Here is a 24472-nt window from a genome sequence, read left to right as displayed (position 1 = left end):
GCGGGCTGGAGGCGGAAGAGCGCGGGATAGGGAGCCAAGGAGGTGCTGGGAGGGGACGAAGGGGCGAGGAGGGTGCAAAGTGACTAAAGTGGGGGTGGAGGGGCGCAGCAAGAATAGGTGACTCGCGGAGCGCCGCCAGGGTTGACGAGAGGAGGGCGGGACGAAGAGGCGGGGCGAGAGAAGGAGGGCGGGGCGAGAGGAGGAGGGCGGGGCGAGAGGAGGAGGGCGGGGCGAGGGGCGGGGCGGGAGCTTGGAGTCTGCGAAGCGGCTGCGAGCTGTAAGCATAGCCGAGCCCGGAGGATCTGCAGCGGCCCTCTGGCCACCTTCTCTGCGAGCCAGGTAGGTGCTGGGCCCCGGGATAGGCGCCGAGCCAAGGGAGCGCACTGGAACCGGGGAGGGGACCCAGGCCTAGTCGCGGACCCTGGGACTCTCGCGCTCCGGGTCACGCGGCACACGCACTGCAGCCGGGTAGATTTTGCTTGAACTCCCGGCACCTGGACGTTGCTCCACCGAGCCCCGGAGGAAGGGAGGGAGGGTGAACCATTCCGCCTGTAGCCCAGAGCCCCCAGCCCCAGATTCCAAAAATGGAAAACTCTGTATATCGTTCTGGTTCCGGTCTTAGCTGAGCTAATGGCGCCCTGTGCTATTCGGGACAAGTTCCCGCCCCTCACTGGGCCTCCCTCTGCCCACCTGCAAAATGAGAGGCTCTTTGAGTGGGTCTCTCCAAGCTCCTGGCAGACAAATCCACTTTCTTGTCTCACTTTCTTGAAGACTGATCCACAGATTCACCAGTGTGCCCCTCCTTCAGCGACAGCTTGATTGCTCTGTGAACTCTGACCCCTTGGATTCAACTGAATAGCATATCTGGAATCAGCTCTGTTTAGGAAAGAAGCTGCTTGCAGCCTCTGTTCACCAGCCTGACAAATGCATTTCCTATGCTTTGAGTCAGTAATTTTTTCATGGCTGAGCCTAGGCAGGATGAAGGAAGGATGCAGAAACCAGGCTCGGGAAGGGTAAAGGATAGAAGCAGCCTGCTCTGTCCTGGTGTCCTGTGATATACAAGTTCACCAGAATGAAGTGCTTTTTAAGATCCAGATGTGTCCAAGCATCCTGCAGAGGAAGGGAGCACTCACCGGAGGTTCTAGAAGTTTGGGTTCTAGTCCTGACAGAACTATTGGTAGTAACATTAATAAAGATCATAATTGTTTCCTTACTTTGATCTGTAAGACCTTGCCTTAGGTGGACAATCTTTGTAAGTACCAGACTCTTTTATTGCACTTGTCATTTCTACTGCCAGGAACACTTAACCACCTCCACTTCCTGCACATTTGCTCTTCAGATCTTCACCAAAATATCACTTGCTTAGGATGCTCCCTACTTCAAAGACTAGGAGTTTTCTTTCCCTATGTGAACTGTGCCCCTCCCACCGCAGCCTCCAAACCTGTTCTGGTGATACAGCAATGAGGGCTGGGCTTTTAACTTTGCCACATTGACCAGCTCTAGGTCTCTGAGCTCACACATTATACCTGTATTCCTTTTCTACCATGAGTCCCCCTTACCTCCATCCATATTCCCTGAGGGCCCAACTAACATCAGTTTGGGTCTCTGAATTTATGTCCCCATGGTACATACTGACTTCATTATGCTTCATTAAGTGCTTGTGTACTTCTTTGTCTAATATCTGAGTCCCCTATTCTTTTTTTCCCCCCAGTACTGGGAATGGAACCTAGGTCCTTGCATGGCTAGGTAGCAAGCACTCTACTACTGAGGCATATGCCCAGGCCTTTTTTTTTTTTTTTTTTTTTTGAGACAAAGTCCCACTAAGAACCTCAAACTTGTAATCCTCCTGCCTCAGTCTCCCAAGTAGCTGGTATTACAAGCATGCACCACTGCAGCTGCCCTGTATCCCCTATTCTTTAGTGCCTATAAATGCCACAAAGGCAGGAAACCTGTCCTATTGCCCAGCATCTAGCTCAAAGATGTACTTGAAAGTTTGTTTTGGAATGAATGTGATATACACTCTCATTTAGCCCAAGATCTTGTAAGGTTAATGTCATTGTGTTCCTCTTACACATGAGACAGGGATTCAGAGTGACTTTCCTAGGGTCACACATTGGCAGCACTGATGTGAAACCAGTGTCTCTAACAGCAGGGCCTTGACTTCAACCTCACCTGCTATTTCTCATTCTAGGATCTTGTGCTGTCAAGACGTTTCCAAAGTGCCTTAGGTCAAGCAGAAAATCCGACCCACAGGCCGGGAAAGAAAAGACTGTTAGGTTGTGGAGGGGTAGTCTTGTCCAGCTCCTATTCTTCCTGACTGTGGGGCCCAAGGTGGACTTGTCCTTCTCCATGGCACACCGGCTGCAGCTACGTCTCCTGACATGGGATGTGAAGGACACACTGCTCAGGCTTCGGTGTCCTATAGGGGAGGAGTATGCCACCAAGGCCCGGGCCCATGGGCTGGAGGTGGAGGCCACAACACTGGGACAAGCCTTCAGCCAAGTGTTCAAGGCTCAGAACCACAGCTTCCCTAACTACGGCCTGAGCCATGGCCTCACCTCCCGTCAGTGGTGGCTGGATGTGACCCTGCAGACCTTCCACCTGGCAGGTGTCCGGGATGCCCAAGCCATGGCCCCCATCGCTGATGAGCTATATGAAGACTTCAGACACCCCTACAAATGGCAGGTATTGGATGGGGCTGAGAATACCCTGAGAGGGTGCCGCAAGCGGGGTCTGAAGCTGGCAGCAATCTCCAACTTTGACCACCGGTTACAGGATATCCTGGTGGGTCTTGGCCTGCGGGAACACTTTGACTTTGTGTTGACTTCTGAAGCTGCTGGCTGGCCCAAGCCAGACCCCCGCATTTTCCATGAGGCCTTGCGGCTTGCTCACATGCAACCAGCAGTAGCAGCCCATATTGGGGACAGTTACCTCTGTGATTACCAGGGGGCTCGAGCTATAGGCATGCACAGCTTTCTGGTGGTTGGCCCAGAGCCTCTGGATCCTGCCATCAGGGCTTCTGTACCTGAAGAACATATTCTTCCATCACTGTCCCATGTCCTGCCTGCCCTTGACCGCCTGGAGGGATCAACCCCTGGGTTGTGAGTCTGGTGAGGAAGTGTCTGGGCCAAAATAAACATTGGAGACTAGGAGCCCTTTCTTTCTTCCCAGATATGGACTGTGCTCTTCCCCTGCAGCCTCCAAACCTGTTCTGATGATAACAGTAACAAGGGCTGGGCTTTTAGCCTTGCCTCACTAACCAGCTCCAGGTCACAGCTCACTCATTCACACCTGTGTTTCTTTTCTCCCATGAGTCCCCCTCACCTCCATCTGGATTCTTTGAGGGCCCAAATAGTTTCAAAATCAAGCACTTTCTAGGACTGGGAGTGTGGCTCAGTGGTAAAGTGCTTGCCTAGCATATATGAGCCCTGGATTCTATCCCCAGCACCACCACCAAAAAAAAAAAAAAAACAGGCACTTAAAAACTTTTAGTAGCAAGGTCCTTTTGTCATTGGAGACCTAAAACCCTATTATGAAATAATAATAATTTGAAGCAGAATTCTTATTCTTATTATTCAATCTTTGAGACCCACCTCCTCACCAAGCCTGAGTTTAGAACTTAATTTGCTGTAGGACACTGAATAGTCTAAACAGGAAATTTGACATAAGAAACAACCATGATTAGTCACAGAGTTAGACTGATGGCTATGCCTGCCCTGTGTTAGGTACTCTGCTAAGTTCTCAATGTGACCCTTGAAGCTCCCAAGTGGGCATAACTATCCCACCCACCCACACACCCCTCCCCCCTTTTTTTTCAAATGAAGAAATGGAGAGTTAGGTGACATGGTAATGCAGCTGCAGTCAGCACGCGCAGGAACCAGGGTTCCAATTTAAACCCATCCAATTCCAAAGCCCATTGACTTGGACCACTAGGTTTCAAGTGGACAGGGAGCCTTGTCACATAAAACAGTGCAATAGAGATCCTGGGAGAAGAGGAATGTCATCATGAGCCATGTCATTCCTAAAGGGCACCCTAGTCACAGGGGCCAGCATGGGGGTAGGAGATCAAGGGAACAAGGACGAGCTCAGGACGTGGGGAAAGCAACTGGAGGCTGAAAGAGTAGGTTGGATTTTAAAACTCCATGTCTCTTCCTGCCTTACCAATGCACTTGTTTTCCAGATCTCTCTGCCTTGCCCAGTGCCAGGCACAGGTTTTAACCATAGACTTAAAAACACAGGCAGGCACAAATGTGTGGGTTCCGGTGCCAGTGGACAAGGAGGGCTCTGGACAGAATCTTAAGCTGGAGGTGAGGTTGGGCAGAGGTTTGAGGGGACATTCCTGCAGTGTGCCCATGACCTGTGAGGGCTCTGTGGGAGGTGGAGGGAGCATGGTATGGGGGCCATCCAGTGCCAAAGAGGAGAGGGTGGTTTTGACCCAGATTTCTGGGCAGGGGCTGTGCCCAGGAAAAGGTGGGAAAGACCCCTTCAAGCTTGATCAAACCATTTGTGTCTATCTTCCTTGGGCCTGGCAACAAGACCCGGTGACTCAACAGTAATGCCCAAGTGTCCCAGCAATGAAGACACAGGTCATGAACTTTAGTCTCAGAGCTGCAAGGGACTTGGAGATCATCTCCACCTAGAGTTGCCAACCAGAGGCCTGTGGGTTTAATCAGCCCAGCTTAAGTAAACTGTTAAGCAATCTAATGAGATTTTCAAAAAAAAAAAAGGGCAGGGATGTGACTGAGTGGTAAAGCGCTTGCCTAACATGCATGAGGCCACAAGTTCTATTCTGGCACTGGAATAAAAAAAAAATCTTTTTTTTCCACCTCAAGATGGGGATTTTTTCAGCTTTTCTCTGAAGACCTCTGCCCCCATCCATTCTGGGGCCACATATACTGCATGGCCAGAAATGGCTGAGGCAGAGGAATGGTTGTCTTTGAATCTTAGACTATTTTATTTCATTGTCCACTGACCCCAGCGACCTTATTTTGTGACCTCCCCTGATTAAGCAGTGATTTTCAAGTGGGGAGGACTCTGGTTCACATCCTCTTTGAACCCAGAGCCCTACGTTGCAGGTAGTATTTTGTTTTTGCAATGCTAGGGATAGAACCCAAATGGGCCTCTCACATACTAGGCAAGAGCTCTACCACTGAACTCCTGCACCAGCCCTGATAAAGCTTTTTTTGGTACTGGGTATTGAACGGGGGTGCTTTACTACTGCACTACATCCCCAGCCCTTTTTATTTTTCATTTTGAGGCAGAGTCTCCCTAAGTTACTGAGGTTGGCCTCGAACTTGCAATTGAATGTGCCTCTGGAGTTGATGCTGAGATTACAGGAGCACATCACCATGCCCAGAGTAAGGCTGCTTTTTAAGAGTGTTCCTGAATAAAAGTTTGAAGAACACTATTCTTGGGTCAGCTCATGAAGGAGAACACTAAGGACTTTGCCCTTGATCCCAGTAAATGTCTGCAGAGTCTTTCTGCTAGGCCTCGCTGTGTGTGAGGGTTAAGACTGAGCCAGCACAATCTGTAGCCAATTACTAACAAAGAACATACAAGAAGTCTTCAAGTCTTTTAAGACCTTTAATCATGTCCATGTTCCCTAAGGTCAGTCCTCAGTTCTTATTTGAAGCTCTTTTAGACCTGAAACTCTTACCCTAGGTCTTTAAGTCAGAGGGGCACTCACCAGTAAATGTTTCCCTTGAAACATTTACTTATTCCACCCATTATCATAGGTGGGCACAAGCTGGCGCTTAGCCTCTGGGTCTGGGGCAAATGCCCATGGCTGTGCTGCCGTTAGGTTTCCTGGAGGTAGGATCCCTCAGTCTTCTGAGTGCCAAGGCAGGACCTGGGCATTCCCAAGCCAGACTATTCTGCCCAAGAGCAGCCTCACAGAAGTTCTAAATCTCTTCCAGGTGGTCCTTGTGTACTAAAAAAAATTTTCTCATTGTGCCATGTCCTGAAAAAGATGGAGAAGTACTGAACTAAGAGGACAGTCTTCAGCCATAGGCTTCTCTGCAGATAATCCCTTCCATATGTGAGAAGCTGGGGGGAGGGGGCTGAAGTGCTTCTTCAGAAACTACATCTGCCCAGTCACCTGTCCATCTGTCCATCCATCTACTCACTCACCATATAATTACTGCTCCCTCATTATGCACCAGATACCATGCTGGTTGCCAGAGATAGAGTAGTGAAGGAGACACCTTACAGGGGTAGATGCATGGTAGACTGGGAGTAAAGTCCCAGGAGCCACAGATGGCCAGGATTTAAAGGATGTGTCCAGGTCTGAAACAATATCTACTGCTCCTAAGCTGCCCATTGGGCATGGACCCTGCTTCCCTTAGAAACCCCACACCATTTGGGGACAGGACATCCAGTAGACATGTGGCCTGGCCTGAGAAGGTGATGGGAGGTAGAGCTGGCCTCCCTGTGGCCCAAGGTCAGTGGATGATGGAAATGGTCTGGTGGGCCACAGCGAAGACTGGGCGGAGGGGCCGAGGGAAGGCTGTGCGGTAAGAGTAGAGCACAGTGCCGGAGGCCGGCTCGAAGAAGAGCAGCTCTTGTGCCTGCAGGTCCAGCAGCACGCCCAGCTGCGCGGGGCACTGCAGCAGCCCCAGGGGCTCGTGCCGCCCATTGTGCGAGAAACAGAACTCCTGATCATAGCGGGAGAAGACCCAGGAGTAGGCATTGTGGCCCAGGCGGCAGTCACTACCAGAACCCTTGCGGGGCAGCTGGCTTGAGGCCACGCCCACTTTATAAGCACAACTGTTTTGGACATTCACCATCCAGGCATGGAGCCCCTCCTGGAAGGAGGTGGCAGCCAGAGCATTGGGCCAGTGGTCGAAGCGCTCTGGGCCATCTGCACAAGCCTTGGACTTCTTGGCACTGAAGGTCAGGGTCCTTCGATCATCTGACAATTGCAGAGAGGGGCTGATAGTCTTCTCATCAATGCGGATGTCCTCCATGCCTGCCAGAAAGAATTCTGAGTCATCCAGGCCCCTCCCAGAAAGCCCCAAGCTGATCCCATAAGGTAGCAAAGAGATTTCTCATCACTCACTGGCATTCAGACTCAGACAAGCCATTTACTCTCTCTGAGCCTCAGTTTCCTTGTCTGTAAAACAGCTATCAAATAGAATATCACAGGGTGGTCATAAACATTAAATAAAATTTTAAAAAATACATGTGAAGTGCCTAACATGTAAGTGCTCAATAAACTGTACCCATGGTAACAGCAGTTATTACTAGCTGAAAATTTCGATTGTAAACTTTGACAGAAGTAAGGCAGAAAGAGCAGTGAGTTGCTCAGGGTTCCATGCTGAGTGGGAGGCAGGGTCAAATGAAGACTCAGCATTTTGTTGGTGCATCTAGCACAGGTCATACTGATTGCTAGCTGGTCATATCTGTGTCCTCCAGATATGACTTACCCTGGAGACAGAGCTCCTGAAGCTAGGAAGCATGAGACATGCAGTTTCTAAAAGTTAATAGGCTGCTGAAAACTCAGGTGCTATCTGACACTAGAACCTAGTATAGATAAGCTATATCTTAGGTCAAAAATTTAAGGATAATATGCAGGGGGAGGGTTAAAATAGAAAAAAGAGTCAGTCTACTAACCTAACCTTCCCATGAAGTGTGCAAAGACTACCACTGGAGTACAGAAGCTTCTATCCAGCCTTGAAGAAGCCTGCTTTGAGACCCCCATGCTAAGTGGGAATCCCTGGAGGTAGAAGACGGTGTCACGTTAACCTGTGTGGCCCTAGGATGCAGCACAGAGCCAGGCCCACGGTCAGTCTGAGTCTCTGTAAAGCGCACGGATGAGACAAAGCCAGGCAGTGTCCTCCCTGGTCCATCTGCCCTCCAGCTGGCCATCGGTTATATTTTCTTAAAGAGAAAACTGAGGTTTCTAAGAAATCATAATGAGCTGCCCTAGAAGGGCAGAAAGTAGGAGGATGTGCTTTATAGGAAGAAAATTAATCCTAGATCCAACCACAGGGCAGACTGGTCTAGCAATGAGAGGGACCTGGCCCAGCTGCTCAGCCCTGTCCACAGCCACAGCCCCCTGAGCAGCCAACTTCAGGCACCACAGGTTGCCTGAGCTACTGTTCCAGAAGCAAACCGCAGGCAGGCAGACAGACAGACAGACAGACAGACAGAAGCCCAGTTGCTTCTGAAGGTGTCAGGCTTTTGCAGCTCCTAACCTGAGAGAGACCCAAGAACCGCCGTTGCCCAGAGCTGGGTCAGTAGTGGACTCCAAGTGCACTTCTCATTAAAGTTTAATTTTTCTGATTCCTGGGGATCCAAAATGCCCTCTGCTTCCTCGGTCCTTATGCAGGGGGAAAAAAAAAAGAGATTCAAGAAGCTTCTGGAAATACACCTGGATCATTACGGGGTGAGTGGAGAGGAGAGAAGTAAAATTCTCCTACTAACACAGTGACATCAAGACTGGCAGCCAGCCAGGTATAGTGGCACACGCCTGTAGTCCCAGCTACTCAGAACTTGGGAGGCTGAGGCTGGAGGATCACAGTTTCAAAGCCAGTCTCAGCAACTTAGTGAGGCTGTAAGCAACCTCATTTAGACCCTGTCTCTGAAAAAAGAAATTAAAAAGGGCTGGGGATGTGGTTCAGTGGTTAAGTGCCCCTGGGTTCAATCCTTGGTATCAGAAAGAAAAAAGATTTAGCAACCAATTCCACCCAGAAGCCACTAAAGGGGATCAAACCAGGGGCTTGGTACATGTGAGGCAAGCACTCTACCAACTAAGCTATATCCCCAGCCCCTCTAAATACATTTTAAAAAAAAAAGGGCTGAGGATGTGGCTTAGTTTTCAAGTGTCCCTGGGTTCAACACCCAATACAAAAAAAAAAAAAAAAAACAGAAAGAAAGCTCATGGTGGTCTGAGGGTGAGGCACAGCACTTGCCTAGCATGGAAGAGCTGCTGGGTTCAATGCCAGAACTGCAACAAAAAAAAAAGTTTTTAAAAGCCCATGGCGAGGGCCTGGGGCTGCAGCTCGGTGATTGAGCACTTTCCTAGCATATGGGCCCCAGTTCAATCCTCTCCTGCAAAAACACCAAACTAAAGCAATCAAAAAGAGTCCATGGCAAGGCTCTGGTTAATAAGTATATGTTCAGTGCTCCTCCATGTGGGTCTAAAGCAACTGTCTAGACCAGGGGCAGGAAGACCCTGACCATCAAGCCATCCAGGGATGTCACTCAGTCACATGCCTGACACTTTCTCCAAAGAGCAGAGACTGGGGAGAGGCCTAGGGTCTGTGACTACCTAAGCAAACCTCAGGACCATACTCACCTCTCAAAAATCTCCTGCTCCTTTTGCTGCAAAGAAAGAAAACAATGTCAGACTTGGCCAGATACCCAGGAGGCAGCCAAACTTGACTGCCTTGTAGAGAGGGTTCCATGTAGACACAGACTCTAGGACCAAAGCTCCTACTCCTTCCCCTAAAGCCAAAATCAAGTTGTATGGGTTGCTTTTCTCCCACTCACCCCCGTGACACATGCACAGGATGAATCGCTCTACTGCTCCTACCACGGGGTATCCTGGGTTTCCCTCAACTCCACTTCAAGACCGTCGTCCATTTGCCAATATCCCCCATGAAGACTGTCAGCTCCTGGACAGCTGAGACTCTCTGGATCCTCTATTGTGACTGTCCCAGTGTCTAGGACAGAATGTGCTCTGTGCAGGGAAGCTGGGAGACTTGTGAAAACACAATGCAGGGCAGTCATGGAAACTGCCCTACTGAAAATGCAGTGGGAGGGCCCAGTTGTTCCACATTCTCCTTCCTCTGCTTGGCCTTTACCTCTGATGTCACACTGTCCCTTCAAAACTAAAGGTATCTGTATATCTACACAATATTCTGAAAGATTATAAGCCAAATGTTAATCATGGTAATTTCTGGCAGGATTGGAGATGAGCTGTGTTTCATTGGAGCCCTCGTCAGCTCCCTCAAGTGCAGCGTGCCCTCGGCACACTCCTGAACTCTCTCCACCTTGCCACTTCCTTTCCCATGCGACTCATTACTTCTACATCACTTCATCCAGCAAGCCTTCCCTGACCCTTTCCTTCCCCCAGCCCAGATTGTGGGGTCCCTAGCTCTGAGTGATTACATATCCTTTAACATCCCAGTTCTCAATTTACATATTCATCTTCTTCATAAGGCTGGGAGCAGCTGGCAGCTGTATTCTGAAACTCTGCCCCATAGGGGCATGCCTAGCATGAAACAGTAAACATTTGTGTACTACTGAAAGAATATCACTACCAGCTGCCCCAAACCCTCTTATAATTTGATTTTCTGGCCTCATGTTAAAGAAGAAAATATTCAGTGGTACTTATTAAAGCACAGTAGGGAAGACTTATTCAGGAACATGGAGATAGGTACAGGAACCATTGCAACCAGGAAGAGATTGGGCTCAACTCTGAATTCAACATGGGCAGGTGGGAATTCACAGCCCAAGAACATCTTGGAAGTCAGTGAATGAAAAATTACCAAGAGGAAATATAAGGATAAGGGGAATTTTGGCTAAATCAACTTATTAGGACTCTTGCTGAAGACAAGCCGGGATGATCAGACATCATCTGAAGATGATGGAGGATGAGAAGCCCAATTAGGTATTGAGAAAAATCAGAAATCAAGAATGGGGCTCAGTGGTAGAGCACTTGCCTAGCATGCATGAGGCACTAAGTTCGATCCGTGGCACTCCATAAAAATAAACAAATAAAATAAAGTTATTTAAAAAAAATAAAAAGAATGAAGGGGTTCTGGCTAAACTGACTTAGTGGGATTCTTTTGCTAAAAGTAGATTTTACAAAGAAGTACACAGATGGGCCTAGGAGAACATTCAGAAGCCAGACTAAAATTTAGCCAAGCAAGTAATCTTTGTCACTCAGCCCTGCTTCAAATCCTCTTTGCCACGCACCGCACCTCCTACCAATAAACATTTCCAGTGTTTTCAAACTCTGGGGCGTCTGGACTTCACCCTTGCCTGACTTACAATCAGCTGGAAGTCATCCAGATGGGTGAGCATGTCCACTAGGCTGGTGCGGATGGTGTCGAGCTTCTGCAGAGCCTCAGCCCAGTGTACCCGCTGGGTCAGGATGCTCTGGTGGGCCCGCTCCTCTTCGCCATGCACCTGTTCCAGTAATCGCTGCTCCTCACTCTCGCACAGACTCCTCACCAGGCTCAACCGCTGGATAACCAGCTCCCGTGCTGAACTGGCCATGCTCTGTCAGGGAGTAAAATGAAGAGCAAGGTCCTGGCAACGTCTCAGTCTGGATTAGAGCGTTTGGGCTCAGAAGGAGGGAGTGTGAGATGGACTAGCAATGTCCACAATGGACATGCCAAGGGGAATGACAATGTTGAAGCGATTTACTTCACATCCCAGCCTTAGACTTCCAAAATATGGTTTAGGGGGAAAAAATTAAGATCCAGATGACAGGCTGTACCTCATGAGGCCATGATCACAGGATGAAGGAACTGGGCAGGATGTGGAAATCAACTGGAACCACCTGCTTATTGTCACAGTTGGGAATAGCAAGGCCAAGGGATCAAAGTCAGAGAATTATAGAAACTGCAGGGCAGAAGAGCCTATAAAGTCCTCCCTATTTCACTATGTAGAAGGACAAAAAGCATTACTTCCTAAGACTGTTCCAACTAATTCCTAATAGTTTTTATCTGCCACAGAAGAGACCTGAAAGAAATTCCCAGCCAAAGAAATTACTGAGTGTCTTCTAACTCCTGGCACAGTGTCTGACATACAGTAGGTACCCAAATATTCACTGGATGACTGAGTGGGACATTTTTCCTGACAATCACGAATCTTCTTGGAAGCATGCACATGACAAATGGGTGGCAGAGCAGGGACCAGGACCCAATTCTCTTGATTCTCGGGCCAACTCTATTCTCCAACACCAAATGCCATCGGATAACCAATCCTCCCCAAAGGCATCAGTTGCAAAAGCACCTGCACTTGTACTCTTGCCAGAAAACAGAGCAGAACTGCTTTCGTGTCAGAGAGCCAGGGACACCCAGCCACTTTCCTGTGTCCTGTCCCTGAAGGCCTGTTTTGTACAGTGCAGGAAATAGTCATGCCTGTTTGACAGAAGCTCCTCAATTTTGGGGAGAAAAGAGCAGCCTAGTGAATCTGCGTGGGTATGAATCACTCTCTTCCACCTGGGCTATTATAACTGTTTCCTAATTGGTGTCCCTGCCTTTACTTTTGCTGTCCATAGTCACGGCTCAATATAGCGGCCAAAATGTTTTTCTTTAATCTTAAATTATAGCATTTACTCTGCTCAAAAATTTCCTATGGTTTCCTATTGTACCCACAATGAAAGGCAAAGTCCCTGCATGGCCAATGAGGATACAATCCCACTCTCCTCTCCCGCTGCCCTTGGGATCTCATTTCCTCCTGCCTGCCCCCTGTTTACTCTGTATCAGCCTCCCAGGCCTCTAGGCTGCTCCTCCAACAAGGGCTTCTGAACTTGCCCTCTTTCTTGAGCACTCTTCCTCAAATGTGTGGTCTGTTCCCCCACCTCCTAGGTGTTAGTGCAAATATCAGCCTCCTTAATGAGGTCACTTACGATCACAGCACATGTGACTGCAACCCCTATCCTCCGAACATCCTATCCCCTTCCTATTTTACATTTCCCCTTATCAGGTATCCCTTCTGATGCAATATGTTTTTATTTGTTATTGTCCCTTTCTCACAATAAGAATGTAGGCTTCATGAAAACAGGAACTTTTATATGGTTTGTTCACCGTGGAATGCCTAGCACATCGGATAACAGTGTCTAGCACATGGTTAGTACTCAAAAAGAATTTGTTAAATAAATGAATGCTAAAATGTTGGAAGGTTCCCCCTTAAAGTTAGGATCTGCTATAGTAGCTTTCAATCACCATTGTACTAAGATCATAACCAGTGCAATAAGACAAGAAAATAAAAAGGATGAGCAGGCGGGCAGGCAGGTTGAGGGGATTAAGACATGGAGATCACCATGCAAACTAAAACAAAGATGAATAGGGTAGCTGCCTGGACTCCTAGCAGCTTTTTGGTTCCTGATACTAGTTCCGTTTAAGCTTCAAGGATCCATATACCCTGCCAGGAAATTCCGTTTTATTTATGCTAATTCGACTGGGTTCTGTTTCATGAAATTAAAAGAACCTTGATTAGGTCAGTGACAAGTCTGCTCCAGGTATTATGGCGGAAGGAGGGAGGGTATGTGCAGAAACAAAAGCATAGCCCCTTCCCTGAAGGGCATATTGAGAGTGAAGACATAGCAGTGGCAATAAGTCCACCAAGGAAAGTATTGACAGTGGATGTAGGAAAAGAGGCACTGTTCTGGGCCTCTGAAGGTCCAGGTCATAGAACTGACTCTCTCAGGAGGCAGTGTGGCCTTGGGCAAATCAATTAACCTCCATGGAACCCAATTCCCCATGTATAAATAGGGATGTTACTGTCACCCGCTGCATACGATTATCATATGGAATACTCAGTGTCAAAGTCCCTAAATAATTTATAAGTCTGGGACTGAGTATGAAATAATCATATTTTACAGAATAATTAGAATGCTACTCTTGCCAGGCAAAGTGGCACATACCTGGAATCCCAGCTACTTATGAGGCTGAGACAGTAGAATCACAAGTTCAAAGCCAGGCTTGACAACTTAGCAAGACCTTATCACAGAATAAAAAATAAACAGGGCTGGGAATGTAATTAAGTAATAGAGTACTGCTTGATTAAAAAAAAAATGCTACCCTTCTCTCTACGCTAAGACACCCAAGAAAGTAATTTTCTAGCAGTCTTTGTATGCAATGTGGTACTAGAGACAAGCTTACTCTGTCCAGATGGCAAAATCATGTCTCAGAGAAATGGGAAACCATTCTTCCTGGACATCTGGCTTTGTTAGTACCACAATGAGTTTGTGAGGTTGGGAAGGGATCCTAGACTTGTCTAAGTTCCTGGGGTTAGGGTCTTATCCTGGGGAGGGGGCACAGAGAGAAAGGAAGAATTACCACTGCTCTCTGGTTCTTCCCTGACAGGACCTCGGCCATGTACTTGGAGATGCCAGCACTCTGTAACTGCAGCCTCTCACACTGGTCCACGATCTTGTTCTGCAACACAAACAACCCTCATAGTGTCTTTGGCCATGCATATGAGCCATTCACTCATTCCAATGATTTTCCCCTTTCCCCCTACCTCAGCCACCCACTCCCATGGTCATGTCTACAACCGCATCATTATAAAAAATGATATTGTCTCCAAATCTTCATGTGAAGGATGCCACATCCTGCCCGCCACATCCTATTCTCCTAGCTCACTAACTCTAGAGTGCAAGCTCAGTTGGGGTCACCAATACACTAGTCTTACCAAGTTTTGCTACCCATCATCCCTTTTGTAGCTTTCACCTCCTTTTTTAAAAATATATTTATTTTTTAGCTTTAGGTGGACACAATACCTTTATTTTATTTTTTTCATGTGGTGCTGAGGCTCGAACCCAGTGCCTCACGCATGCTAGGCGAGTGCGCTACTTGAGCCATATCCCCAGCCCTCACCTCCTTCTTTATCCCCACATCCCATGACCTATTATTATAATCACTTCCTCCCATATACTCTCAATCTTCCTTCATACCCAGCTGACTCTCCACACCTGCTCCTGAGCAGAACATGGCTTCTCAAACCACTCTCCCCAAAGTTTTCTCCATTCATGAACAGCACCACTTTATCAAACTGTGACCCAGACCTTAAAAACCCTGAAGTTTCTCTCCAACCCCATGTCTAAATCATCAGTGAGTCTAATCAGCCCTCTCTCCAAAACCTGTGTCTTCTGACTACTTGGGATCACCTCCACTCCTGTTATTCTACCCAGATGACCATCATCTCTCACAGGAACCCTGTTAGGCCTGCAAGCAGGATTCCACTCTCAACCTCTACCCTCCTCATTGGCTGCCTTTTGTAAGGACGTCAGATAAAGCCATATCCTACTCAAAACCCTCCAATGGCTTTCCTGAGTATTCCTGGTGAGCCCAGTCTTTCTACCTTAGCCAACAAGGGCCTACCTGACATGATTCTGCCTATGTCTCCAATGTCACCTCCTACCACTCTCCACAATGGCCTTCTTTATGTTCCTTAAGAACACCAAACTTGTCCTGACCTCAGAGCCTTTGCACCTTCCTTCTTTCTTCTGCAGTAGTCTCCATGTGTGGCTTCTTCACTCCATCCAGATATCACTTCTTTGAGTGACTTTCCTGACATTCCCCCTCCCCTGATCTTTTCCTTGCTTTATTTTTCTCCCTTGAACTTGTAACTCTCTGATTATATGCTGTGTGTTTATTTTTACTGCTTATGTTCCCACCACTGGAATATAAGCACCATGACTTTGACCTGTTCTCTTCGTCCTACTCCCTAGAAATGAGTTCCTGCACAAAAGAGCCCTAAATAAATATTTGTGGAATGAATGAACACTCACTGCCTTGACTGCAAGAGGGCCAGCAATTCACAGCTCCCAAAGCTACCAGCATCAACTATGGGGACAGGGAAGAGTTTCAGAAATGAAGCAAATGAGGCCCACAGAGAAGTGTCCCACTCCAAGTGACATGGTAAGGCCCTTGCTTTACACTCCATCTTTCCAGATAACAGCTGGGGCACTCCCAAGCAGCAGTCCTTCCATGATTCCCCCTTAAGAGTTTTGCCTCATTCCATCTACTGAAAAGCAACTCAGTTATCTCTTCCAGGAAGCCCTCATAAATATTTCCTCCCACAAGTAGAAATTAGCCTGGCAATTCACAGGTGCAGATGCAAAGTCTTAGTACTGAACTGACTCAAGGAGGCTGTGATCAGTGTGCACCACAGGACTGGGAGAACTGAGACTAGCTTTTGAAAAGCAACTTGGCAGGAATCCAGAAGGTAAGAGAGCTGTTGAACTGGTGCCGTTTTGATCCAGTTCAGTAACAGTCTTGCCCTGGTGTGAAATTTCTTTGCTGGAGAGATAGGGGATAGTGTGCTAAAGACATTTCTGCTCTAAACTGAAAGGGGCTGAGGGCAAAGCCCACCTCCCTTCAGGCAAAGGGGGTGAATAGGAGAGGTTGGGGGAGAAGGGTCAGGTAAGATGCCCTGAGGCAGAGTACATTCCAAAATAAGCACCAGGTCTGCCACCTTGCTCCAGCCTTCACCACTTTCACCATTCAGATATGCCCATGGCTACTTTTTAAGGTTTTCATGAAATTCTCCATCTCATTAGCATTACTTCCTCCCTCTAACCCCTGAAGCAAAGAGGTGGCTTTCTCTTGCCTAGTCAGTAAGTGCCCTGCCTCCAGCCGTTGACAATTGGAAACCTAGAAGGAGTTACTGCCCTGCTCTAGGCCTCAGTTTTCTCATCTATAAAATGCTGAGTGGCACTGCCACTTCCAAGACTTGGTCTGGATGGAATGAGAAGACAGATGTTTAAGTACTTTGGAATTTGAGAGGTTCCTATTCCTAATGCAAGTTGATTATATCATATCATCCAAGTTTATTTTCATCATCGCTATTGTTGACAGGTAAGACCAATCAAGATGTCACTAAATAACTGAACCCCTGCTGGCCCTAGCACCCCGTAAGGTATGTGTATTACAGTCCACTCTAAGTAGATGAAGTCCCCAGTGAGAGCACTCAAGTGCACAGCAGGGCTGAACTCCAGGATGGGGTTGGGCGACTCCAATTGCAAGGAAATCCCCAGGGGCCACAGCTAAGATGGAAGGAGGGAGGAAGCACCAAAGTGACTGACTCTCCAATCTCAGCAGCTCAGAGGAGGGGTGGTGACAGGTGACCAGCCTGGAACCAAGCTGAAAGTGGAGGTGAGAAGAAACCTCAGGTGAAAGGGAACCTCCAGTTATCTTCCCCGCCCCCTCCCCATCCAGGTGAAACCAGAGTACAGTTGAGGCCAATCCTGGAAGGGAAAAAGAGCGCCTCACCAGGAAACCTGTAAAGAGGGGTGTGGGTCTGAATCCAGGGGTGAGGAGGGACCCACTTTTATCAAAGGTCAACTATAATAAACACATGCCACTATTATTATTATTGCCCCCAATTACAGATGAAGACACTGAGGCTCAGGGAGTTTTGTGACTCACAGGGAGCACGGAAGAGGGTGGGATTCGAACTCGGATCAACCCGATTCCAGAAGCCACACCTTCAACGGCCTCGCTCTACAGGCCAAACCACTGAGGAGCCCGACCCAGGCCGCCGGGTCCCTGCCTGTCCGGCCCTGCGCGCCACCGCCGCCCGGAGTCCCCCGCCTTCCGGGCCCACGCCCGCTCACCCGCAGCTCCTCGGCGCGCTGCTCCGCCCGGCGGATGCGGTGACCCTCGCAGCGGCCGCCCACCCCGGCGCAGGCGGCGCACACGGGCCGCCGCTCGGAGCCGCAGAACCAGCTGAGATCCTGGCCGTGCTCGGGGCACAGCGGGCCCCGCTCGGACCCCGGTCCGAGCCCCGTCCCCGGCCCGGCTCCATCCGCAGACATGGCCGAGCGCCGCGCGCTCCGCGATCCACCTGTCGCAGGTGCTGCTGGGCGGGGCCTCCAAGACCCCGCCCCGGCCCCGCCCCGGAGCGCCGAGGGCCCGGCTCCGCCTCCTTCCGCCCAGACCCCGCCCCGGCCCCGCCCCGGAGCGCCGAGCGCCCGGCTCCGCCCCCTTCCGCCCGGAGCCCGCCCTCTGGGCAGGCGTTAGGATTGCCGAGTTAAATCGTGTTGTGCGCGTGTTTTTAAAACAACAAACTTAAAACACCGAACCGTAACGAGACTGTAGGAGAATTTATTGCGCACTTACTAAGTGCCAGGCTTTTGCTAAGCGCTTTACGAGCATTCTTACCGGGTAATCCTTGCAACAGCCCTTTTTGAGAGGCCGTTTGGACAGTAGTTTAAAACTAGGCTGAGGTCACGCTGCGGGCTCAAAGCGCTCTTAGCGGTTCAGTGGCCTCGCCAGTAAAATGCGGGTGAGAGGACCCGCCTCGTAGACTTGGGCTGAGGAGTCAATGAACTGAAACTCAAAACAGGGCTACGGGTGATGTACCCCTAACCCCAGCTACTCCGGAGGCTGAGCAGGAGGTTCACCAAATCCGAGGCCAGCATCAACAATTTAGTGAGATCCTGTCTCAGAATTAAAAGGTCTGGGCTGGGGTTGTGGTTCAATGGGAGAGCGCCTGCCTAGGACACGTGAAGCAGTGGGTTTGATCCCCAGCACTACAGAAAAAAAAAACACCAAATACGCAAAATAAAGGTATTGTTTCCATCTACAACTAAAAATATATATATATTTTTAATTAAAAAGTTTGGAGATGTAACCCATGGGTAAAGCACCCTGGGCTTGATCCCCAGTGGCGGGAAGGGGGATTACTATGATGAATACGTTTTAAATTCCATGATGTGGCCCAGTGAAAAGCGTCTAAGGTCGATTTTCCCGAAGTACAGTATCTGCATCCAGATTTTCTCAATTTGAATCTTTGGATGTTTTTCAATTAGCACTGAGAAAAAGTAACAAATATTTATTTTGAAGAAAATGGAATGTGTATATAAGCATGTAAAAGAAAAAAAAAAAAGCCCACTTCAGAAAGAACTGCTTACATGTACCTGAATTATTTTAAGGCTTTTTACCAGTCTGAAGCCAGATTGAGCCCTCTGCTGGGGACCCAGTCCAGCCCATGGAAGGAAGCCCTGCTCCTCAAACCCAGACTCCATCTGAAGGGATCTGGGCATAGAGCTGGATAGACAGCTCAGCCAAAAGGGGAAGGGCCCAGGCCTTGAGTGTTGGAGAGCTTTCTTAAGTTCATCTCCCCTGGACACAGGTGGAAGCAAAATCTGGAAGAGATCCTGAAGCTCACAGGGGCTCAGATACCTCTCCTGTGAAGTCCCTCTGAATCACACTACATAAAGGGGATAGAATCCATCACTCTGCAGCATGAAGTAGCTTTAGTACCTGAGGGATAAAGGAGCTGCTAACAGCCTGGAACCACGCCCCAGCCGTTCTGAGTGGGGTCATCTTCCAGCATGGACACTGGTTGCCTCAAATAGACAAATATTACACCAGGTTACTAGAGAGAGCAGAGTGGAATATAAGGTCATTGGTTCCATCCCAACTATACTGCCTATAACTGTGGGACCTTGGTTTGGTTACTTGATCCTTCTGGTCTCAGTTTCCTCATCTCTACTGTGGGAGTGATGAGGATAGCATCTAGCTTAGAGGGCTGCTTCAAGAGTTAAATGTGATCTTATCTGTGCTTAGCTTGGGAGTTTGACACACTCTAAGGGCTAATGTTTTCGTAATACGTATGAGAGTCTGTAAATATATTTGCAGAGGTTTCCAAATGTAAGTTTCTGTGAGGTTCTTTGGAGAGGTGGTAGTGTCCCTGGCACAGAAAGCAGAGAGAAAGATTATTGCATATCCCAGTGGGAGGGTGATGACCTCATAACACTTCCTCTGGGGGTGGGGGTGGAAATGGGCCATGATAATTAGAGACTGTGGTTAGAATTTTTTTGTTTCATTTTGTTATAAATGTGAAGAGGCTGTGGGAGACATGGGGAGGAAGAAGCTGGGTGGTCCTTGGGGGAAAACTGGCTCTCTTTCTTGGGTGGGCAAGGTCTAGAAAGCCACAGCAAAATCACTAGACATGTTTCCAGGCAGAGGGACAAGCAGATGCAAAGGACTAAGATGTGAGTGGACACGGCGGTTCTGGAGGCTGAGGCAGGAGGGTCCTGAGTTCAAAGCCAGCCTCAGCAACTTAATGAGGCCCTGAGCAACTCAGCCAAGACCTTTTTCTAAAGGAAAAAAACAGAATTTTTTTTAAGGGTAGGGATGTGGCTCAGTAGTTAAGTAGCCCTGGGTTCAATTGCAGGTACAAATTTTTTTTTCTTAATTAAATACATAAAAATAAAGATGGCGGGGGCTGGGGTTGTGGCTCAGCGGTAGAGGGCTCACCTAGCACATGCAAGGCTCTGGGTTTCATCCTCAGCACCACATAAAAAATAAAGGTATTGTGTTCAACTACAACTAAAAAAATAATAAATTTTTTAAAAAATAAAGATGGGAGTGGATTTACTTTTAGAAAGTCGAGTTTATCTGTTTAAGAAGGAAAGAACTGAAAAAGAAAAGGAAGGAAGGAAGGAAAGAAAGAGTAGCAAGCTCCCAACACGTAACTGCTATATCAGTTACGCACATGTCGTTAAACAAAGTTTATGGAAAGCAATTATTTTGGACTAGGCTCTAACAGACCAGACCAGACCAAAACAGAGTCAATCATGCTCATGCTAAAGCATATAAAGTACACACACACATACACATGCCCTAGGAATAGAATGTATTTCTTCCAAGGATCATGGTTAAAAAATTTGAAAGCTGCTTAGAGCTCTGCAGGGCTCTCTGGGATTACAGGCACTGGCACACTTGAACTTTTAAGGCTTGTATAGGCAGGACACCCTGAGATGGGGACAGAGAAGAATGGACATCTTTGTTACATGTTAGGCATTCAACAGATTTACTGAGCACCTTCCTGTGTGCCAGTCCTTATTTTAAGACACTAGAAATACGAGAGTCAAGAAGAACAAAGTCTACTTCCATGTACCAATAAAACAAATGGATATGTAATATAATGTCAGTACTGATAAGAGGTATGGAAAAAATCAATCATTATATGATCAGAGAAAAAAATTCTGGGATGTCCTAAACTGAATTACAAAGGTTGGAGGCAACTAGGGAGGAGAGATGGGGGAAGTTAATCAGTTAACAAACTATAGGCCAATGTGTTAAAACCTTAACTCAAGGCTGTGGGTGCAGCTCAGTGGCAGAGCACCTGCCCAGCACGCGTGGGCCCCTGGGTTTGATCCCCAACACTGCAAAAACAAAACCAATTTAAAACCCCAAATCCTTAACTCAAATTCCATCATGACCCCCCAGGTACCACAGCATCCTGCTTAGAACCCAAACAGTTGGATGCACAAGCACTTCTCCCTGCTTCCTTGGTATAATCCCCTGCCTCTTTTCTATGTCCAATGTAGATACAATGTAAACAATTTACATCTTACTTCTCCAAGGTTTTTCTTTTTTTAGTTGTAGATGGACACATGTCTTTATTTAATTTACTTATTAATTATATGTGGTGCTGAGAATCGAACCCAGTTCCTCACACACGCCAGGTAAGCGCTCTACCATTGAGCCACAACCCCAAACACCCCCATGGTCCTGTGCCCATTCTAATCCAGTATCTATGGTGCCAGGCTGGGAGTCATTTAACCAGGGTTTGCACTGTTTCCTGGAGTAGCAATAAGGCTATCAACAATGTGGCTTCTTTTCCTCCTGTGATGTTTTCCCAGAAAACCAGCTTCAACTGCCACTGTTAAAATGACTTGGCAGCATGCCAATGCAGAAAAACTGAGAGCATATAAGTCCCATGTAATGAAGTCCCGGCCCCCAAGGGGAAAGTCCTTTCTACTCTGGTTAGACCAAACCAGATGAGCCCAGATATTGTCTCCAGAGGGCTTTTAAGACCAGCTTGCTTTATGGGAGGCGCTAAGCAATTCAGTGCCTGTCTCTAAATAAAATACAAAATGGGCATGGGGGATGTGGCTCAGTCAAGTGCCCTTGAGTTCAATTCCAGGTACCCTTCCCAAAAAAAGAATATGTATTCCTATGTGTGTGTGTGTGTGTGTGTGTGTGTGTGTGTGTATCTCCCCAGTAAGCAGTATGTGTGTATATATGTTGTGTGTATATGTGTGGTTCTGGGGTTACAACCCAGGGCCTTGTGCATGCTAGGTAAGCACTCTAACACTGAGTTACATCTCCAGCCCTAGAATTGTACTTATCTAAGGTAGAATTAAAGGCACTGATAGTGTGAGGCTGAGATGAGAGTTGGGGGGCCCCAAGAAATATACATGAAATTATGTTTCTTATACCTGTGGCATTCTATTTTGTACTCTAATTGTTTCTCAATAACTATCTTCTTCTTTTATTCTTTTTAAAAAATTCATTTGTTCTTTTTAGTTATATGTGCTTTCATTTTTTTTAATACTTAATAAGGGGCTGGAGATATAGTTCAGTGATACAATTCTTCCCTAGCATGTGCAAGGCCCTATGTTTGATCTCCATTAAAAAATTAAAAAAAAAAAAGAATCTTGATAAGTATCTACTATGGGCTAGAACTGCCCTGTCCAATCCCAAAGCCACTAGCCTCAGATGGCTTTTTAAGTCTAAAGTTAAATTAATTTAAATGAATAAAATTTAAAATTCAGTTCTTCAGTTGCACTAGGTACATTTTCAAATATTCAGTAGCTACATGGGGCTGGTGGCTAAGGTATTGAATGATATGGAATTAAACATTTTCATTAATAAGTTTCTTTTATCTTCAGAACTGGCTTTGAAGAAAACTTATTTTCCTATAAATTTGACTCCAATTGTTTCTGGAGCAGAGAGCAGTTTAGCTCAACCTCTTCCCCAGGCTGGTATTAGTGTCATCTGTTAACACTTTTAGTGACCCGTGCAGGAGCTGAACCCATTCTCTTCTGATCTGTAGTCAGGCATTTTAACCATTAGGCCAATAAAAATCCCAGTCACTCAGAAGGCTGAGGCAGGAGGATCTCAAGTTCAACCTGGTCAATTTAGTGAGATCCTGTTTCAATATAAAATTTTAAAAAGGGTTGGGGATGTAGCTCAGTGCTTGCTTAGCGTGAGTGAGAACCCTGTGTTCAATCCCCAGTATCAAAAACAAAACAAGACAAACAAAATCCCCAAAACAAAAACTAACAAAACCTCAAGAAAGTGAGGGAGGGAGTGCTCCCAGTGTGTGGCTCAAGGGTAGAGTGTTTGCCTACTGTGCGTGAGAATTTGGGTTCTATTTTAGCACTACAAAACATAATAAAATGAAACAAAGCTATTAGATATGGACAGTGGCAAACCCCAAAAGTAGTGAGACCTGGGGAAAGGTGAGTGAGAAGGAAAGCCATACATTGAGAGCATTGATCCTTTCCCAATACATTCTTTCCAGATGATAAAACAAAGCCTGGGGAAGAAGTGTCCATCAAACCTGGAAAGGCAGTCTCTGGGAAGAGGCTGAAGCATTAACTCTTCTGTAAACAAATCCTTTTCAGATACCAACCAGTGGCCCCAGGCCCTGTATCAGGTCCAGTACAAGAAATTCCAGAAAGTAACCACTGACCCTAGACTCCCTCCCATTTGCCCGGTAAAACAGACCCTAAATTCCTAAGCACTAAAACTGATAGAACAAACTCCAAATTCCTGGGTGTCCAAAGAAAATTGATATGCTCACTAGACCACCTCTCAGAATAACCAAAATAAGCCCAGGCCCTTTCTTTGTTCAGTGGCTCATTTTCCACCAGGAAAGTGGGGGCCACCACAGCGTCATTTCGTCCCTGCATCCCCTGCTCCTGTGTGACACTTCATTCCTGAATAAAGCACTGGGCTGATTTGTGAAGTTTTTGTTTGTCCCGGTCCTCCCCCCACCCCAAAAAAGACAATAAGTGGGGTGGGGAGTAAGGTGCTGGGGAAGTATTGAAAGGAGGGATCTTTGGCTGGAAACAGGGAAAACTCCAAAGAAACAAGACAATACTTTTTTCTGGACAAACAATAATTTTTAAAAATAATATTTATTAAATGCTTTCTCCTACCGCTGAGCTACAGCCCCATCCCTTTCCGTTTTGAGAGTGGGTCTTGCTCAGTTGCTGAGGCTGGCCTCTAACTTGTGATGCTCCTGCCTCCCACGTAGAGGGAGATTGTACGGATTGTTTAGGCAACACGGTCTTGGGCACATCCCTCATCTCTGTTCTCATCAGGGCTTTGTAAAGAAAACAAAATGAAATTATGTCATTTGCAGAAAAATGGATGTAACTAGAGACCGTTATGTTAAGCGAAGTAAATCAAATTCACAAGGTCCAGGAACGTATGTTTTCAAAGGCGGAAGTAGAGAGGAAAGAGGAAAAGAAAGGTGGAAACAGACCTCATGAAAATCAAAGGGAGCTGAGTAGAGAATAGAGGACCAAGGAATGGGAGGTGGAAAGAGCTGGGGGAGGGCTGAGAAGTGATACTGGACAAATTATATTGTTATACTGTGTGCATGTACAGATATGTAACAATTTTTTTTAATGAACCAATAAAAAAAATGTGGGTGGGTGGGGAATAAAGCAAGCAAGGCAAGACGCTCTCTTGAGCGCGCTCTCTCTCTCTCTCTCTCTCTCTCTCTCTCTCTCTCTCTCTCTCTGGCCCCAGGGAGACTTCCGGCGGGCGGAACCTAGGTTCCTATTCTGAGGGAGACGCCCGGAGATTTTTCACCCAGACTCTCACCTTAGCGACGCGCGCCTCGTTGCTAGGGGCGGAGGCGCGGGAGGCAGTGGAGGGCTGCGGATGCTCTGCGGCTCCGTGGCTCCGCCGGCCCGGCGCCAGCCTGACCCAGCTGCAGGTGGGTATGGAACCCGAAGTGGGAGAAACGAGGGAAG

The 24472-nt window shown here is 47.5% G+C and overlaps 3 protein-coding genes across 10 annotated transcripts in view; 2 read left to right on the top strand and 1 right to left on the bottom strand.

The window, feature by feature from the left end:
• The first annotated feature begins 230 nt into the window (after positions 1-230).
• On the top strand, positions 231-3152 carry Hdhd3 (haloacid dehalogenase like hydrolase domain containing 3). The gene is made up of 2 exons (XM_005329683.4): positions 231-339; positions 2192-3152. Exon 2 carries the CDS (start codon positions 2350-2352, stop codon positions 3103-3105), a length of 756 nt encoding a protein of 251 aa, XP_005329740.1. The 5' UTR covers positions 231-339; positions 2192-2349; the 3' UTR covers positions 3106-3152.
• A 2412-nt stretch (positions 3153-5564) lies between these two features.
• Bspry (B-box and SPRY domain containing) overlaps positions 5565-24472 on the bottom strand; it is a 22350-nt gene continuing 3442 nt past the window's right edge. Inside the window, exons 1-6 of one of the 2 annotated variants that reach the window (XM_005329685.5) lie at positions 17300-17572; positions 14019-14117; positions 10999-11229; positions 9299-9324; positions 8196-8320; positions 5565-6967 (exon numbers count right to left, since the gene is read on the bottom strand). In XM_005329685.5, the coding sequence (XP_005329742.2) occupies positions 6441-6967; positions 8196-8320; positions 9299-9324; positions 10999-11229; positions 14019-14117; positions 17300-17500 (1209 nt within the window). In that variant the 5' untranslated portion in view covers positions 17501-17572 and the 3' untranslated portion in view covers positions 5565-6440. Of the gene's footprint in view, positions 6968-8195; positions 8321-9298; positions 9325-10998; positions 11230-14018; positions 14118-17299; positions 17573-24472 lie in introns of those variants that run through there. The other variant, XM_078047982.1, reaches the window with a different exon arrangement.
• The window catches only part of Wdr31 (WD repeat domain 31), a 20163-nt gene continuing 19971 nt past the window's right edge, over positions 24281-24472 (top strand). For 3 of the 7 annotated variants that reach the window (XM_021729355.3, XM_005329687.5, XM_005329686.5), the window contains exon 1: positions 24282-24435. The gene's annotated coding sequence lies outside the window, so the exon portion shown is untranslated. Of the gene's footprint in view, positions 24436-24472 lie in introns of all 7 variants that reach the window. The other 4 variants (XM_078047983.1, XM_078047984.1, XM_021729354.3 and 1 more) reach the window with 3 other exon arrangements.

The sequence above is a fragment of the Ictidomys tridecemlineatus genome, chromosome 4, assembly GCF_052094955.1.
Source record: "Ictidomys tridecemlineatus isolate mIctTri1 chromosome 4, mIctTri1.hap1, whole genome shotgun sequence".
NCBI lineage: Eukaryota > Metazoa > Chordata > Mammalia > Rodentia > Sciuridae > Ictidomys > Ictidomys tridecemlineatus.
This window is presented reverse-complemented; position numbering and strand designations above follow the sequence as displayed.